Source organism: Xiphophorus maculatus, chromosome 22, assembly GCF_002775205.1.
Source record: "Xiphophorus maculatus strain JP 163 A chromosome 22, X_maculatus-5.0-male, whole genome shotgun sequence".
Taxonomy (NCBI): domain Eukaryota; kingdom Metazoa; phylum Chordata; class Actinopteri; order Cyprinodontiformes; family Poeciliidae; genus Xiphophorus; species Xiphophorus maculatus.
The window spans coordinates 24,974,702-24,992,900 of record NC_036464.1 but is presented as its reverse complement, the minus strand read 5'-3'; the positions used below and the strand labels follow the sequence as shown (position 1 = coordinate 24,992,900).

General features: G+C 43.5%; 1 protein-coding gene and 1 long non-coding RNA gene across 4 annotated transcripts in view; one reads left to right on the top strand and one right to left on the bottom strand.

The window, feature by feature from the left end:
- birc6 (baculoviral IAP repeat containing 6) overlaps window positions 1-18,199 on the bottom strand; it is a 77,719-nt gene that overhangs the window by 17,793 nt on the left and 41,727 nt on the right. For all 3 annotated transcript variants that reach the window (XR_002752195.1, XM_023327752.1, XM_023327753.1), the window contains exons 51-64: window positions 17,517-17,773; window positions 16,321-16,429; window positions 15,913-16,143; window positions 14,924-15,824; window positions 14,696-14,839; window positions 13,954-14,083; window positions 11,856-11,987; window positions 11,583-11,744; window positions 11,330-11,503; window positions 10,087-10,286; window positions 9,543-9,879; window positions 9,074-9,291; window positions 8,134-8,298; window positions 7,687-7,858 (exon numbers count right to left, since the gene is read on the bottom strand). Coding sequence is in view for 2 of the 3 variants with exons in the window: in XM_023327752.1 (XP_023183520.1) it covers window positions 7,687-7,858; window positions 8,134-8,298; window positions 9,074-9,291; window positions 9,543-9,879; window positions 10,087-10,286; window positions 11,330-11,503; window positions 11,583-11,744; window positions 11,856-11,987; window positions 13,954-14,083; window positions 14,696-14,839; window positions 14,924-15,824; window positions 15,913-16,143; window positions 16,321-16,429; window positions 17,517-17,773 (3,332 nt within the window). In the remaining variant the exon portion in view is untranslated. The remainder of the gene's footprint in view (window positions 1-7,686; window positions 7,859-8,133; window positions 8,299-9,073; window positions 9,292-9,542; window positions 9,880-10,086; window positions 10,287-11,329; window positions 11,504-11,582; window positions 11,745-11,855; window positions 11,988-13,953; window positions 14,084-14,695; window positions 14,840-14,923; window positions 15,825-15,912; window positions 16,144-16,320; window positions 16,430-17,516; window positions 17,774-18,199) is intronic.
- On the top strand, window positions 868-4,188 carry LOC111606652. Its single transcript, XR_002752197.1, has 2 exons — window positions 868-2,066; window positions 3,157-4,188. It is a non-coding gene; the product is annotated as an uncharacterized LOC111606652 (long non-coding RNA).

The following is an 18,199-nucleotide window of genomic DNA, read 5'->3' as shown; positions in this document are numbered from 1 at the left end:
CCGCAAGAGTCAAAAACAACAAGCCAAATCCTCTTTACCAACTGGAGTGAGTGCGGGGAGCGGCATGCTGTGTGTGTGCTGATATCTTAAGGGCAGGAAGGCAGTGAGCGTGCAGGTCGCACTGCACTGAGTGGGTGGCTTATATTGTGACTCAAGCTCCCGGCTGGACAGTGTCAGGTCTTTGTGACCCTTGCAGGGCACAGAAACAGATGAGAGTCAGGCTGTGACATGTCTCCGCCAACACACTCTGCCTCAGCGGACACTGGACAGAGTGTGCATCAAGGCAGGAGCATGCGAAAGGAGAAAAAGTAGCCTGAAGGTCTTTGCTATTATCAGAAATATTCAGACGTTACATTTAACCGATTTGTTTTTTCCAGGTCAAGTTCCTAAATGATCTACATTAAAAACAATATGCAAAATACACACAAGCAAAGAAATGAGAAAAACTCAAGTTATATGAACGCTAAAATATAACAGCTGCGACTGACAGTTTTTGAAACTTTGTGTGATGAAAATGTATGTATCTCGTATATTTTGTCTTAAGCTTTCTTCATAGAAAAACAACCTGAAAAAGTTTTCATTTTAATAAACAATCTTCTAAGTGCAGAGAAACTGTTCCAGAAGTCAAAGTGAGGCATGGAGTATTTATGTCAAGAAGCCCCCAGACATCAGGATCCAACTGAATGAGTCCAGATCACCACTTGTTTTCCCCACGGTCTTCTTCATCATCCACCACATTCATCCCCCCATCCCTCCCTTCTCCAGGTCTACCTCTCTGATCATAGCTGATGGTAGGCTTGGTGGAATCCTGAATGGAACACTAGGCAGTGGGGCTGGATTCACTTCATTTTGCCTTTTTGCAGCTGCCTATTGTTTTGGTGGAAGCTGTGAATGTGTGTGTGCATGTACCATGTATTTCATGCCTCGTGGGAACACGTTTCCTGACACATATTACGATGTTGGGACTGAAGCCTGGTCCCCACAAAGGGAAATGCTGTTAGGTTTAGGTTTAGGACTAAGATGCGAATTGAATTTTGGTTAGGATTAGGTATATAATTGTAAGGGTTAAGATGTAGAAATGAATGGAAGTCAATGGAAAGTCCCCACAAATATAGAGTGATAAGCATGTGTGTATGTGTGTGTGCGTGTCATCCCCCTAGCAATGGGAGAGGAGGAGACAACTGTAAGCTTGAGCCCATCTTTTCTCGCCCCCTCCCTCCTTCCTTCTCGTCCTCATGCTCCTTTCCATTCCTCTCCACAGCCATCAGGACCGTCCTCCTTCTCTTCCCGCCTCTCTGCTTGGTTATCCAATGCACCGTCGTCCCCGGTGCCTAACTGCTGGAGACCTAGAGGAAGGCTGCAGTCTCTGGTGATTCTTTCCTGCACATCTACTGAGACAAGAGACTCAGGCTGCGCTCGCTTCTCTGCAGACGGCTGGATCTTGGATTTTCCGCTCTCCTCTGGAATATTCCTCAGCAGACTCAATCCGTGAACCTGCCTGTCCTCCCCTGTGCTGGCTGCCAGCGACACGCCACCAGCTCACCCGACAGACATGATGCAAAGCTCTGGCACGGGGGCTTCACATTCCAATGACACCCCCAGAAATGAAGGCAGCAGCAGCATCAAGCTGAGTATGTGCAGGTTTATGGAGACCCTGTGGAAGAAGGCAGCAGGTTTCTGTAGCAGAGTTTAGGCAGAGCGAGGTAGCCGAACTCAGAAGACTGAGCAGACAAAGAAAGATGAGCAGAGTGTGTGAGGGGCTGAGATGGAGTAGGTGAGACCCCTGCTGCCAGAGTCTCTGGAACTCCACAGAGACTAGTGAGGGTGAAGGAGCAGAGAGGAAGGTGGGGAGTGAAGGGGTTTTGCAGCTGGTGCTGAGGAACATGGGAATTTGTCGTGGATCTGTTTCTGCCTCCTCTCCCCCGTCACGGAGGCGGTGACAACACACACCCAGTCTCTCCACGTTTACCCCTCTGTCGCTGCCTGGAGCAGCTTCACACTCTCATTTCTTCTCTGAGGTCCCAAACAGCATGCCGGATGATGCTTTGTACATGAAACGTCTTAAGGTAAGCCGCTTTCCCAATTATCTGAATTGATTTTCCAGGACAGCAGTAAAGTTGTGCCAAAATGATAAGGAGACAATAAATAGAACAAAGAAAACTAATCCTGAGCAGTTCTTTTGTTGACACAAAAAAATGACAATGTAGTGGAACTATCACCAGAATGGCAGAAAATTACTCTGTGTAACAGAAAGTTTCAAGATTTGTTGAGAACAGCCATCTTTGATCAACTGGAGGATGTTAATCAGTAACAGCCAGCTGCGCAGGCTTCTAATTCGGCAAGGGGGAACCCCACTGAGAGAGCGTTGCTGTTATTTTAACACTTCCAGTGCGTTAAAGCTTTCAATCTGACGGTTGGTCATAGCATCATTTAACTCAGGACCTTCATGGAGTGAATTTTCCACAAATGAGATCACCGTTGTTGATTCCTTTTCTGATGCCTCTGTCACGCCATACATCCTTATGTTTTTTGCATCCAGAGCGACTCTCTAGATCCAGTCATTTGTCCCCCAGCTTAGAGTGTAGCTTTAGCATAGCCGTGATGACTTCTTTCATGGTCTGGACCCTGTCTTCTCAATTCACCCTTCCATCTCGTGCATTCTGGTATTAGCCTTTACAATTTCTTCTACTGTTGTCTCTAATTGTTCTTTATTTTCTTGGTGAAACCCTCTTAGTTCTCTCAGAATCAGTTCCACGTCTGTCATTTCTTGTCACAGTGCCCCATTTGTTAGCTTGAACCTGTTAGATGCATCCCTGTCTCTCATCCATCTGACGTCAGTCGACGTTTAATGGTCGAAGAAGTGACACAACTGTCATCCTCTTTTTAAAGCTCTATGAGAGTAGGTTTGCTTGGTTTACATGGGGAATTTTCTAGTTACTCTGGTTCAACCATGAACTTTCTCATTATGTGGCCATCTTGGTGGTGGTCCAACCTGGAAGTAAAGCTTTCATCCCAGAGTCTGTGCTGACATTAAATTCCAGTTGTTCCACATCAGAAACACCAGGAATCAGAATATAAATTCAGCCTTTTTCTGTATCAAACTAAGCAGTGCTGTTCTGTGACTAACATGGCCGCCATAAATTTCTCTTATCCCAGGTCAGGTGAGCTACAGGACCATGGGCACCACCGTCATCACGCTGGATGATGTGCAGGCGCTGGAGGCCAAGGAGGAGCAGGAGGAGTCCATCTTGGCCATGCTGGGCATCGTTGGCACTTTCCTCAACCTCTTTGTAATAGTTTTTGTTTACATTTATACCACGGTGTGAGGAGGGAATCCCTGACTGGATAACAGTGATCAATGGTAAGACCTTAGGAAAAACTGCGGCCTGACATGAACACCTATCCGAGATCAAGATGGAGGAAACGACAGGAAGTGGCTGAAGATTACAAAGGGGAAGCCATATTGCCACACCACAGGTTTAATCTGGAGAGATAACGAAGGGCTTGAAGCGAATGCGAGACGAGTCACGTGAAGAAAGGGAGTCCCCCGAAACAAACGCCTTCTGGCTCCCGGCATTTGGGACTGTTGGACCAATGAGGATGACTCTGGTGCCATTATTCCACTGAACTCAATTTAATTATACAGTTGTCCTCCTCTACATCGCAGAGTGAAACCTGGAGGAGTGATTGGTCAGGCCCACTCTACCAGCACCGCTCCTCACTTCCTGAACCCCCTGCACGCACACACACACACGAACCCCCCCACACATACACAACACATATGGCATTCAAGAAAAGTCCTGCTACAGCTCTACATCCTGAAGATGAATTTCTACAATATAATAAAATAACCTACTGTTCGTGGGTTAAAAAAACATTTCCAAGATTTAAAAGTTCACATATGGCGCTATTTTTGTAAAAGGACATCTTTACAGAGGGTAAGAATTTAGGAGAAAGACAAGATTGTGATTAAAAAAAAAGTAACTTATGTATTAAAATACAAGCAAAAGCAAACTTATGCTGTATTTTTGTTCATATTCAGAAAAGATGAAGGATGTGTCCAGAAACTCTTACAGAAAAGAGGGTTTTTTCTTCCTTCTACTTTTTAAGAGTCAGTTTCTGTAACTTTTTCTCCATTTTACCAATGCTGTTTTTATGACTACCTGAATAAAGTCTACATGTACAGATCAATGAGGCATTTTACTAAATAAACCACAACCATTGGTATGATGGCTGGCCTAAGCCTTGCTGGTAACAAAGAAAGGTGGGTGAGCAGAAGGTAGTTCACTTCTGACCTGGTTACGTTTGATGGACTTTGGCTGATTTTGGAGGGAAACATTCATTCATTTCATTCAACCAGGTAAACTATTGAGAATATGTTCTTACTTCCAATAACAACCTGAAATAAAAGGAAACAAGGGATGGACTGACAGTTGGAACACTATAAACAACAACGTTGTGCACATTTTAGAAAAGGAGAAACTAAGATGCAACCTATGATTTTAAAAACTATGGTAAGGACTTCTAATGTCTTTATTCATTTAGCAAAGGAATCCATTTGCTAAATGAAAGTAAATCCACAGGAATAGTGTGTGTATGGAGTGAACAGGTGCTGCAGGACTCCAACAACACGCCTGTGATGTGGGAAGTCACAAAGTTTGTTGGAATTTGTATAAAAGCTGGTTTAAAGAGAGGCCTGGGGCAGGATGGAGGGGCCAGGAGGTCATGTCTGGTATTCATCAAGGAATCTATCTTCTTCTCAGTGAAAATAAATAATGTGGTAGCAGTCAATGGTATTATCTCTCATTAATGGCTTCATTCACTGTGACAGACAGCTGGTAAAACAGCATCAAATGATATTCCATCCCAAAAGGCTTTCTCAGGACAGTAGTGATTGACGTGGAAACATTGCACTGGGGTGAATGAGATACGACCAAAGAGTTGGAGAAAATTCTACTTTTATTTTAAAATGACAAACTCCTGCAGTTATTATGAAGGAGCAAAGAATTTACTGAGCTGCCTTTTGCTTTGTCTGGTCTATTTCTTCTCCAATGTGATTTTTTTTTATATAGACACCAGCCTCAAACAATGACAGAAGTCATGTTTTCATTGCCCTTAAAATTGAGCATATTGGAATTATCAAAATTGACTTGCTTAATAAACAAGCAGCAATTAAAAAAGAATAAAAAAGTAAATTTTTTTCAAGAAAACATTTATGCGCTATGATGAAGTGCTTTTTCAGTTCAATAAAACTGTATTTTGCAAAACTACACTCTAAATACTTTGCATCACCTGAGTCATGTGATCAACAACTGGAGGTTACGACTGGTGGAAAAGACGAATAATACAACAGGAAGTGGTAAGGGGATGATGATGATGCGGCAGGTTTTTTAATGACCTTTCGTGTGAACAAACCTATTCAAGTGTGATTTTAAATTTCATATCTTATTTAATGGGATCGTTGCAATTGCAAAATTGTGTATTTTTGATATTAGCAGAATACAGACAAAGTTTTGCACACATTTGTAATGGAAACACATCTAGTGATGTCACAGTATGGTGGACCTCAGTTCATCACCCATTACTCTCGAAAAACCTTTGACTGTTTTCATTTTGTGATTATTATAAAACACACACAGAGCCCTGGACAAACTACAGTAGTCTAGTCTGTCCTTTAAGGATGACTGCCGCCAACATCAACCGACTACTTTGTCTGTTCAACACAACATATTGCAAATAAATTGGCATCATATTGTCAATGTGTGCAGTATTCACATTAAAATTAACTGTTTACAGTGCAATAATTTTTGGCCAATACATTCCAAGTGTTATACATTTCCATTTTACAATCTAGTGCCATATTTAACCAAGTGGACAGATTCTCACACAAGAGACTCATGACATCACCCAAAGTGTTAACAGTGACAAAGTGGTCAAAGCACATCGGAGAAAGAAGAAAATCCTCATTGCAACATTTACCATTATGGTGCTAACAGCCAGCTAACTCTGCACAAGTTTGGTCCAAATATACAGCTGAATTCAACTGGGCTCATGTTGACCTCAAAAATGAAACAAAAGGTGTCACGATGTCACAATTATCACGATGTAGAAGGAGGGATTAAGGAGGGATTAAGATCTGATAGTTTAATCAGACCTTAGACTATCACATTAGTTTAAGGTCTGCTATGAACAAAAGTTATTTGTTGCTGAAATAATCCTGAGACCTACACCAACATCATGGATACTGGCAAAGTACTGATAAATACATTACAGCTAAAAGCATACATTTATATAAACTGTGGAATAAAATGACCTTTACTTCTCACGTTCATTACAGTTGAAACCAGATATTTAATAACAAGATACAAACATATTCTTTTCTCACTGTCTGAAGTTGAATCAAATCAAACATTTATTGTTTTTAGCTTAGTTAGAGTTACCCAATTTATTTCTACTTTCTAAATGCCACAAAACATTTATTTAGATATTTTCTTGCAACTTTCCTTGAGTTCAAAAGTTTACATACATTTAGTGTCAGAGATAACTGTCTTTTAAACTGTGTGACTTGGGTTACACCTTTTGGGCTTCATTCCAGATACCTCTGATAGGTTTCTGGAATAAATGACATATTTGAATTAATTGGAGTCGCACCTATGGATGTTTTTGAAGGCCACACCTGAAAATCACTGCTCACTTTTTGAAACTAACCAAGAACAAAAAAATAATAATAATAAAATCAGGAAAAGTATGTGCTGCCGTCATCTGTTCTAACAATTATATGCAAGTACAGACAATATAAAATATGTGAATCAAGCCCAGAAGAACAGAAAAAGACCCTGTGAAGATGATGCTGAAGCTGCTTAGAGAGTCATATACTGAGATGCACTGTTAGTCCAGCAGCAGCAGACTAAACAGATCCCAGTTTGCAAACAGACTCAACCTGCAGTCAGAATCCACAGCATGTGCGACATACAGAACCACATCAATAAGCTTCAACTTCACAGCATCTACCATACATACCACTTATCTATCTGCCTTTCACCTGTAAAACAGCCCTGTCCATAATCCATATTCTACACAACAGCAGCAGTTAGAAAGCTTTTCACCTAGTGAAACAATTACTAAGAACACAATCAAATCCTCATTTAATTCACAAATTTAAAAAATAATAATAATTCTGCTCTGGTCTGTTTGTTACAATTTCTGCTTCAGCAATACAGAAATTGAAAGAAGAAAAACGTGAAATCAGGCCATTTCTATTCAGAGCATACCAGAATGTAGACAGAGAGATTCCCCTGTTAGTGATCACTGCAACTCCAACCCAGAGTTGGGTTCTAAAGCCACAGAGCATCAAAGGACAAATGCTAACAAATCTTCATGCCAAATATAATCAGTCTTAGAAGAACCATCTGAAAATTAGCTCTTAAGAGTAAGATGTCTCAAACTATTGTCCTTTTACTAGATATACAATTAAAGATGAATAAAAGACCTATTTCAATTATCACACTTTGATGAACTTGAAATGTAATTTATTTTACAAAAAAAACAGTAATGTTGATGTTCCCATAAGTTGCTGTGTACCCACAGCCATTTCTGAAATGTGGGATAAAAAAAAGAGCTCGATCACATGGGCATCCCTCTCTGCCCCGTTGTCTAGGTGTTTATTTGGAGAGACATGGCACTTACCTGAGTCGTTGCGTAAGTAGGAGGACATGGCAGGGATGAGGCAGGACTGGCTCAGCAGCTCCTGTAGCACTGCCGGCAGAGCTGAGCTGTTCTGGGCTCTGCTGTCTGCAGAGGCATCGGCGCCGTGGCTGCTGCTGCTGGAGCCCGCCGGGTTGATGTAGCTGGCCAGAACCTGGTGGACACAACACAACCAGCATGCCATTTAACTTCAAAACAGCACCTTAGCCAACATCTTACATGTGTCATTTATAACTATAACAGCCCGAGCTGCTGAATGTGAGAGCATCCCTAAACCACCTTGCACACTTTTACACAGATAACCTACAGACCCAATAAGGAAGCTCTTCCAGCACCAACAGCCCATGCAAAACAATAATCCTCACATTATGACTAAAAAAAAAAAAATAAAATTAATACATAGGTGAGCAGAGGGAAGTTGGTGTTTACCTGGAGCAGACAGGTGACATGTTCCTCCTCTAACCTCTGCTTGGTAAGGGCCTGCTCCACATCCCAGCCTGAAGCTGTAGAGCCGGTACCAAAACCAGTTCCTTTAGCCCAGTACAGCTGCTGCTCCTCACTAGTCCCACCACTGTGACAACTGGACATCTGCGGCTGCAAACACACAGACACACACACAGAGAATTAAACTATACAAAGAATGGAGAATTATTTTTATATTCCTTTTCCATTAACCAAGTTTCCTCCTACGTTACTGACCAATGAAATTTAACACTATTTGTTCCACACTTTTGTGCAAAGTTGTATAATTTCAAGGCTGACTTAGTCTTGTTTTGTCTCCTATTGATCACTGAACCTGTTGGCTTTATATTCCTCCAGGCAGAACAACATTATTGTCCCCAATTCAAATCTTGTTCTGTAGGGCAACCAGAACTCGTTTGGTTCATTTATTCACTCTTGCAGTCCCTGCTTCAGTCAAGCAAATCTGAACTATATACCTTTAATACAGCATGCTGTGGTTAATTGAAACACCTTTTCTCTAAGCTAGATAAGCATTTATTATGATTATCAGTTTTTCAAGAAATACTCCAAACATCAAGGGTTAATTTAATCAGAAATTAACCCCATCAATTGGACCCAAATACACTCACAGGTAAAAAAAAAAAAAAAAGGTTGTTCTCCATTAAAAGTTCATCGCCCATTTTTAGCACAAGTGAGCAGGTGTTAATATCACCACTCGTTTAAAACTAAGCAAAGATCTAAACAGGGCTTTGAGCCACATTTAACAACTGACAAATCAGAGACGGTAAGATTCTGGGAAACTTGCCTATGAAGCTTAGCAACTTCTGTTCATCAAGACCTCATAAAATGATTCCATTCAGTTCATACAGAGCTGTATTTAATAGGTGTGGGGCTCAGTGGGGCGTACCTCAGAGACGTTGCTGTTGGCGTTGGGGTTTCGAGGGGCATGGTGGCTCAGAGCTGACAAACAGGCCAGGATTAGGTGAATGGCGCCGATCTCTAAAGCCATGCGGCGCAGCAGTACTCCATCATCAGTGGTCAAAGGTGTGCTGCTGAACAACGCTCTAAGAACATGAAATGGCAGGGTGGGCAACACGTTGGCAGAGGGGGACTGCAGGATGTGACCTAAAAGAAGATCAGAGCAAAAACGTCTGTCATTGGCCAATTTTTTTTTCATACAGTTTGGATTTACAAGGAAGCTGCCAGGTTCTTTTTACTGTAAATAAAAGTTAAGTTCTGGTTTACAACTGTTACAAACAGCAGATTCTAAAACGTTGACCAGAGTTTTATTCAGCGACAGCTGTAGGTGATGAGTGAAGGCGCTGGGTGTCCGCATGGCAGCTCGACTCTGCAGCGGGAAATGTTTTCAGACTTACTGCCCTCTCCGTCGTCCGTGACGCCCAGCACCAGACGCAGCAGACACTGCGCGTGCTTCCTCTCCTTCAGCAACACCTCGGCGTACCCTGGCAGGCGCAGGAACAGGCCGAACGCTGCCAGCGAGTGGGCCGGGATGGGTGACATGGACTGCACCGAGGATGAAGATGAGGAGGAGGAGGACTGCGACTGCTGCTTGTTCACAGGCGGCGGTTCTGCAGCAGCAGACTCGGGGGCTTCGTACACCAGCTCGCCTGACTGCTCGATGGTCACCCATTCAAACTGGTCGCTGTCTTTAGATTTCTCCTGGCTGGATGCTGGGATCAGCGGGGCGCTGACCTGAGAGGAGGATCCAGCAGAGCAGAAACTGAGCAGAGGTCTCAACACATGACTCATCACTGCATGTGGACTAACGCAGAGTCAATGGATTTATTGCACAAAAGAGCTATTATATTTGATTTCAATGACAAATTTTCTACAACTTCTTACAAGAACTTTAGCTAAGATGAACACCAATGGGTATCTTTTTGTCAGACTTTAACTCACCTGCTGAATGACATCGGGGTAGAGCATGGGCAGTCGCTCTGCAATCAAGGCCAGCCCCCCCATGCCAGCAAAGACCTGCAGTGGTGACTGGATGGGGTTGGTCTCCAGCAGGGACTCATCAGTTGCAGCATCCAGACATTCTTCGCTGGCCATCATTGGTTCATCCTCAGGACAGCTGTTGAGCATGTCGCAGTGGTCCACTGCAGCAGGACAACACAGAGGTCATCTTCACAGAACCCCTGCAACCAGATTCTAAGCCCTGCTGTCCATGTATTCTACTTCACACGTCCACTACTAGTCAGAAAATGGTTTATAGAAGTTTAATGTCATCTTAAAACAAAGCTGAAGAGTAGAGAGGTTTAGGAGTAGCCGACATATTAGAAAAATCATGTGCTGGATGTATTGTCAAGTATCTAATATTGTTTGTTGATGCGGTTTATGTTTTGTTGTTACCAAGCCACCAGGTGAGGTGAACTTTCAAAATAAAAGTAAAACAACCCAAGAGATCATGTAGTGGTAATATCCACTGTATGGATTGTGCTATGTCTGTTTTCAGACATCTATATGGAGAAGAGCGTTGCTGCAGATTCTCCACTGCTGATACCGTCAAAACATTGATATTAAAGATTAATCTGACCTTGTGTAACCACATGAGTTTGCAAAACCCCATCTAAATATAAGCACACGTGGAGCAGCCACATCTGTTCTGGATGCCAGCGAGTCTAGCCCTGTTGCAATCTGTCCCCACCAAACGTCCTTCAGTCTCTTCAACTAAATGAGACATAAATGTTGCACAGAAGCAAGGAATACAAATATCTAACTATCATAGGACTACACGGGCATGTAATCTAGCTAGCAGAGGAATATGGAGACTTCTTTCTGGAACATAACTAAATCAGCATGAATTGATATCGCAACTTACAAAAAACATTATTAGTTACAAAAGTAACTAAAACCACCCGATGTAACAAACAAAAAGGAATAGTTGCAGTATGACTTGGTCCAGAAACAGATCAGTGGAAAGCAGAGAACAGATTTTCAGGAAACTAGCTTCACCTGCTATTGTTTTCATGTCTTTACATCACCCTGCCAGTGGGACTAGAGACTGAAACAAACCCCTTGGATATAATCATTATTTACTAACATGCTTTGGCTGATTTTTCAGAATAGATTGATCTGAACCAAACTTAGGTCACATTACTGCGTAAATTGCAGTAATGGGAGGACAAAGGTTCTCCAGTACCTTTCTCAGTGCGAAGCCTCTTGAAGGAATCAGTCTTAGAAAGGCCAGGGTCAGAGATGACCTTGGAGCCCAGCTTGACGGTCAGGTTGATGGACTGGTAGCCCTGTGGCAGCTTACGGTCATACAGGAGGGTCAGCAGCTGAGCCAGGGTCATCTCAGGGGGGAGGGGCTGACCTGAAAGCAACACCAACAAAGATATCAGAAATGAGCTCTGATTGCGTTCAGGCCAACCTTCAGCAGGAGGCTGCAGTACCTGGAAGAAGCTTGTGGTAAAGATGGAAGACGGGCACGCTGATGGTTTTGGCTGAAGGGTCCACACCTGACGAAGAGGTCAGCTTGTCACTCACAACGCGACCCCGTCTTGACGGAGGTCGTGGAGGGGTCAGAAGAGCTCGCTTGGACTGGGATTTTAAACCTAAAGGGAGAAATGGATACCCTGGATGAATTTAGTGACAGAAACAACGACTGATAACTATTTCAAAGTAGATACAGCAATTTTTTTTATTTAACAAATGCACCAAAGTACCTGACGCTACAACAACACTGTAGTTGTCCTGGAAGCCGTTGTCTGCCTTCATCTTCTCCTTCTCCTCATGATTCTTCTTCTCCTTGTCCTCTTTCTGCTCACTGATCAGCTTTGCTGTAATGCTGGGAGTGTCTGGATTGATGGAGAAAGAAAAAAAAAAAGAAAGGAATGTTTTGTCTCCCAGACTCTTCTACAATTCAGCAGCAGCAGTGGTGTATCAGGTTTCCCATCAAGTCCTTCAGGGTGTCAAGAGGTGAAGCATTAATCATGCACCCAGCTCACTAAAAGCTAACAGGTCATGTTGCAGCATAGGTGACCTTGCCGTCTACAGAGCATCCACTCAGCAGCAGAGCTTTTGTCTAGGAAGCAGTAGGTTGAATAATTAAAGCTGGCTTCCATGAAGGTGAAAGGTGAAAGCTTTCTGCAACGGTAGACGGTAACAGAAATGTATTGTTTCACGTCAAATGAAAATGACCAGAAAGTCTGGATTAAAAGTGGAAATGTGATGTGACCTGACAGACATTTTAAACACCATGGTAACAACGTTTGAAATACTCTGCATTAATAAATGTGCTCCCAATTATGAGATAGGAACCATGTAGGAAGAAAACAGCTGATTTTCTGAGCTAAAAGTGGCTGAAAGGGAAATTATTTGAGATCTCCTGGACCAGATTCGGTTCCCTCTCTTTTTTCCAAAGCTTATTATTTAAAAGGATCCATGAGTAGTTGTAACAATAGACTTTATTTGAGAAATTTTTATTTTAGATGTAAAAATAATACAGTAATAATACTGTAGGTTGTTTAAGGTTGTATAAATTTTAGTAAAATATTGTCACACAGGGGCGTGCCGTGGTGGTGCAGCAGTTAGCGCGACCCGTATTTGGAGGCCTTGAGTCCTCGACGCAGACGTCGCGGGTTCGACTCCCGGACCCGACGACATTTGCCGCATGTCTTCCCCCCTCTCCTTCCCTGTTTCCTGTCAGCCTACTATCACATAAGGGACACTAGAGCCCACAAAAGACCCCCTGGAGGGGTAAAAAATATATATATTGTCACACGAAAGTCGCCATGTTGTTCACACTGCAAAGCATTCTGGGTAAATGATGTCTAATGGTCCAACTCCGCTAGACCCGTCCAGTCAAAGCATCAATGAGTAACATCAGTAAGTTTTTTTTTAATTTGAACTGGAGCGCAATGAAATCAATTGGAATTGTAGGAATCTCAAGAGGTAATGAAGATGAGGAGGACCAAAAGGTAAGAAGAGTACAGAGTTGGCTGTAGGAGCTGGTGTTTTGCTTCTGCTGCCACTTTCAGCTTCAAAAATGAATGACACTTACCTCTGGTCAGACAGTGTGATCCGGTAAGTATTTCTATAGACTGTGTCCAGTTGTGTCTTCATTTGGGGCTCTGTTAGCTTTTAAAAGAGTTTCCAGTGCTGTCCCTTTCTCAAAGCGTTTTCCGCTCCGGCAGCAGCGGGGTTTAGGCACTTTGTGGATAAAAACTGTCGGCACGGCATTTATTTTTAGCTTGTTATAGGTAATAATTACCTGTCAGAGCCTTTGTCAGTTTTGCTCATACAAATGACTCAAAGTCTTCTGGAGAGAAATGTTGAGACCACAAATGTAGATCCTTCGGAAGTTGTGTTCCACTGCACTCTTCTTTTTTTTGTGTGTGGGAAGTGATCCAGATTCACCTCATTGTTTTTTTGGGGGTTTTTTTAATAACCAAAAGTGACATAGTGTGGCATTATCTAAAACTGCACCAGTCAAATGGAATATGATAAACAACAACTCGGGTAAAGTTAGCCTTCCTGTGCTTACTCTGTAGATTTTAGTACAGAATGGACCAAAACACGTCATCAACCCATTGGGTGAAAGAAATGTCAACCTCCATGGGTGAAAAAAAGATGTAAATTTTTGGAAGTAATTATGAGTCTTGATGCATCACATGCAGCAATTTTTTAGGTAAAAGGAAAATTACAACATGTTTAGGTCAACATGTTCAACTAATCTTGGATCCCTTTAATATCCGGAACAGATATGAACAGACAGACACAGAACAGTTTGATGATGTTGATGTTAGCTTTAGGATCACATACCAGACACCCGGTCGAGGACCTCAGCTAGTGTAGTAGAGATTGGCAGATGGAGGGTGCGGTACTTGTGGCCTGCTCCATACATGGGATGCTGAATCAAGTGGCTGGTAGCGTTGATGCGACCTTTATATAACTGAGGAAAAAAGGACATGATGTTTTAGAAATGCTCTCTTGAAAAATACATACTGCGAGACTTCATCTATATCATGGTTTCATCTGCAGCTGCAGAAACTAAGGAATTTAAGTTGGACATTTTCAGCATTCATCCAATACTGCCCTCTTGTGTTTACAACTAAACACAGGATCAATCAGTGGATCTGAAACAAGTTGGAATGTTGTTCGTCCAGAACAACAGGAAAGGTAAAGTTCAACTGCTTTCAACTTTAAAGCAAATTAGCAGATGTTACAGCAGATTATAATTTAGTTTAGTTAGGAATGCAAGACGATCTGATGAATTTAAAGAGACAGTATTACGTATATATTTCAGGCACAGTGACGTTTTATAGCACAATCAAGTAACTAAATTACTTTCAGTTGTTATAAAAATTTTATATTTATCAGATATAACTTAAAAGAACTTTGACTTCAGAATTTAACACCTCAAATTTGGGCTTGTCTTTGTAAAAAAAACTCCTTTTTCTGAAACTCCCCCTTCAGAAAGTCATCACGTCGCTCCTCTATTAATTAAGGTTCCCTGGACAACAGAAAGCGGTTACTGATCGGACAGCAGGAAGCGATTACTTACCGGGCAGGGGGACTGGAGGAAGACTGTGACTTTCTCATCCTCCAGCATGAGCTGCAGGAAGAGTCTTCGGATGAAGCCTGAGATATTTCTGGAGATAGGAACGTTGCCTCGTTGTGGAGCCGACTGGAAGAGTTCACACAGCACCTGCAGCCAGCAAACACACTCTTAGAATACACTGAGGGAAACTGTCTGAGGATGAGGCCAAGACAGTGTGAAGCTGATACAGACCTGTGCCATGAGCCGCTGGTTGCTAGGGTGACAGGAGATGCATTGAAGGAAAAAAGCCACGGTTGCGTTCTCTAAAGCCGTTCGCTGCTGTGTGGTGAGACCCCCCGCCTGGCTGGATGACAGCTGAGAGAAATTAGACCCTGTTTGTGGTGCGTGGACTGGAGGTGGACCTGCAGCGGATCCAGTGGCCAGCGGCTGACAGCCAGCATTGGAAGCAGCACTGGGACGAGCACTTGGGCCAGCACTGGAACCAGCACTGGCGCTGGAGTGGCAGAGCAGGAAGAGCAGCGCTGTCCACAGAGGGTAGACCTCAGGCCCGCCGAGCCAGTCCTTCATCGCGTGGCTGTTGCCCACCTCTGTGAGGAAGCGCAGCACCGGAGCAGCCAGTTCAGCGGCCAGGGCCGTCCTGCCATGCTGGGACGGTGAGGGCGACGGCGAGTGGTAGTGGTGGTGGTGGCGCCTGTCAACTTGAGCGGCAGGCAGAGGGAGGTCGGCGCTGACTAGGAGTCCCACGCAGAACTGCACCAGGCTGCGCACCAGCAGCGAGGGCAGGCCCGAGTCCAGCAGCTGTTGGATGGCTCCTGGGGACTGGGAAGCGGCTGCCAGGGTGGTCAATTGGGACTCGGAAAGATTGACTGGGGGTCTGGCATGTTTTGAGTCATCCGTTAGTCCACTGGTGCTAGCGTTAGCATCATGCTGCTTTTTTCCATCGTCCGTCATGGCAAGTCGCCGCTGCTGGGCATGGGAGTGGCTGGCTGTCGGCACGGAGACGATCTTCATCCAGGACATGAGCAGGGTGAAGTAGCTGGGGTGAATATGACACATGGAGCACAGCAGGCTGTCCACAGCCTTCTTCAGCACGATGTTGCATGAGAGAGACATGGACCAGTTGAACAGGAGCCTGGAGGACAGAACAGAGAACAACGTGAGCCATGACAACTCTAAACTAGAACAGTGTGTGATCCAGCTGTCAGAAGAGCAGAACTGACTCAAAGAGTTCTCTGTTGAGCAGCCCAGGAAGATCGTAGTCAACAGGCAGCTCAAAGCTGTGCCACAAGATGGCTGCCACACAGTGGAGGTGGGAGGGAGATGGCATGAGGAGGCCGTACTCTCTTGAGGAGGAGGAGGAGGAGCCGGCAGAAGCGTAACCTGCCAGAGCACCCATTTTATGACCTGCCACTCTGGATGAGTCGTACACCCAGTGCAGCAGAGCCTGGATCCTGGAAGGCACAAAAAACATCCAATCATGTTCATTCACAAGTTCAGGCACCGAAGAGAGAAACACCAGGATGTTTCTATTATTTCAGGTCTCTCTGAAGGATGTTCTCAAAGACCATTTCTCCTCAGGGTGAGAGAAACTAACAGGACAGAAAAGCGATGCTAGAAGCGGTCTGTACCTGTCTTTGGTTCCAGAGTCCTGTGTGGTTCCCAGTTGGTACAGAATGTCAATGGTGGAGTCAGAGGAAAGGCCATTCAGGCGTCCAAACAGCAGAGGACTGTTTAGATCTGTTCAAAACAAACACATAGCGCAAACATACACACAGAAAGGTTACACCCACAATGTACTAATTAAAAACAGAGATTATCCAGACTTGAACTGGGCTATCTCTCGGTTTATCAGGTTGTCGAGTTTCTGAAAAGTAACAATAATGTTGGCAGTGAAGTGCAGAAACCAGGAAGATGGGAGGGAAAACCCACTGGATCCACAGTGGTAAGGATCAAGGTCTGCTTAACAGCTTCAGAACTGCTCTATAACCATGACAACCACTCAACTCAGAGTAAAATTTCAGGGATAAGTGTTAAAAAGCATCAGTATGAAGCAGAAATATGTGAGGTCTTTCTAAAAGCTAATTCCTAGCTTGTGCAACACAATCTTGGACGGTAAGTCAGACTCACATTAACAAATGTTAAATCTCCACTCATGTTTATTTCTAACATAACTGCAAAAAATGCATAATACATAACTTGCTTAAAGCAGCAGTATATAACTTTTCTAAAAAGATTTTTTTTATATTTGTTAAAACATTTGTCATTACATTGTGACAGTATAATATGAGACAAATATTCTGAAAAAAATTAGCTCCTCTGCCTTCTTTTAGTACTCCAAGTGCTAACTAGAAACAACCAATCAGGGGCAGGTTGTGGGTGATAGCGCTGTCAATCATGCTTGTGTATGCATGTGCATCTATCCCTACCCTGTTGTAGCTTCTGAATGAAGCCTCTGCATGTCACATCATCAATAAATGTAGGTAGAGTAGCTCTACCATGTGATGAATGCACAGTCATGGCAACAAACTCTGATGTAATTGTGCCTTTTCTAATATGAGGAATCTAGCATGATGAGTGCTCCAAATGAGAGAATTGAATAAGAAACCCACAGGAGTAAACACAACTGAATCCAGCTGGAAGTTGCCTGAAGACAAAGTGAGGGTTATGAGGAAACATTTCTCCTTCTGAACAGAAATAGAATAACAAAAAAAGCTCACTGAGGCATGGCTAGAGAACCAGCAGCATCATCACTGAGGACAACAAGAGCTGGTTCTGTGAATATTTAGTCAGTGAATACATCAATGTGGCGGTTGTGTGCACTCACTTGCAGGGTCTGTGCCACAGGCAGCACAGTTCCTCAGCAGAATGTCTATGAGTTTGAGTCCGATTCTCGTGGACTGCAGTCCTATTTTGACCAGCACTGCCTCTATGTTGGGGGAGTGCATGCCGCAGTAGGGAGACATGAGCAGAGCAGCACAGGTCTGCAGCAGGTTGGCTGTGGGTGCTGCAGCACTGGCCATCATGGCCTCCAGGTCCCCAACATGAGTCAGGCAGTGATGGAGCAGGCGGAGCCACCCGATGCTGAGGAGGCAGAGAGGGGATGTCTCAACTACAGATGCGCCGATCCTCTTTTTTCATACCACTACTAAGTTTTAGTATCAGCCGATATCGATCCAATACAGAACATTAGTGCTGAATTGGATTAAAGCGTTTCTTTTTTAAAATGCAGACATAACCTGAACTACAAATTCATTTCATAACTCTGCACCAGAGCAGCATACTTAAATACACCAATAGATTCAAAAACTAGGTCAAACATGTAAAAATAACACAACTTTAATTTGTTCAGTCAGTGCAATTACTACTTGTTTTACAGCCAATGTAAAACAAGTAGTAAAGCAGTGGTCCCGGCGTCCTGCATGTTTTAGTTTCTCCCTGGTGGTAGTAACAACCTTTCAGCAGGTCAATGTTCTTCTTAGGCCTTCTAATGAGCCATCATTTGATCCA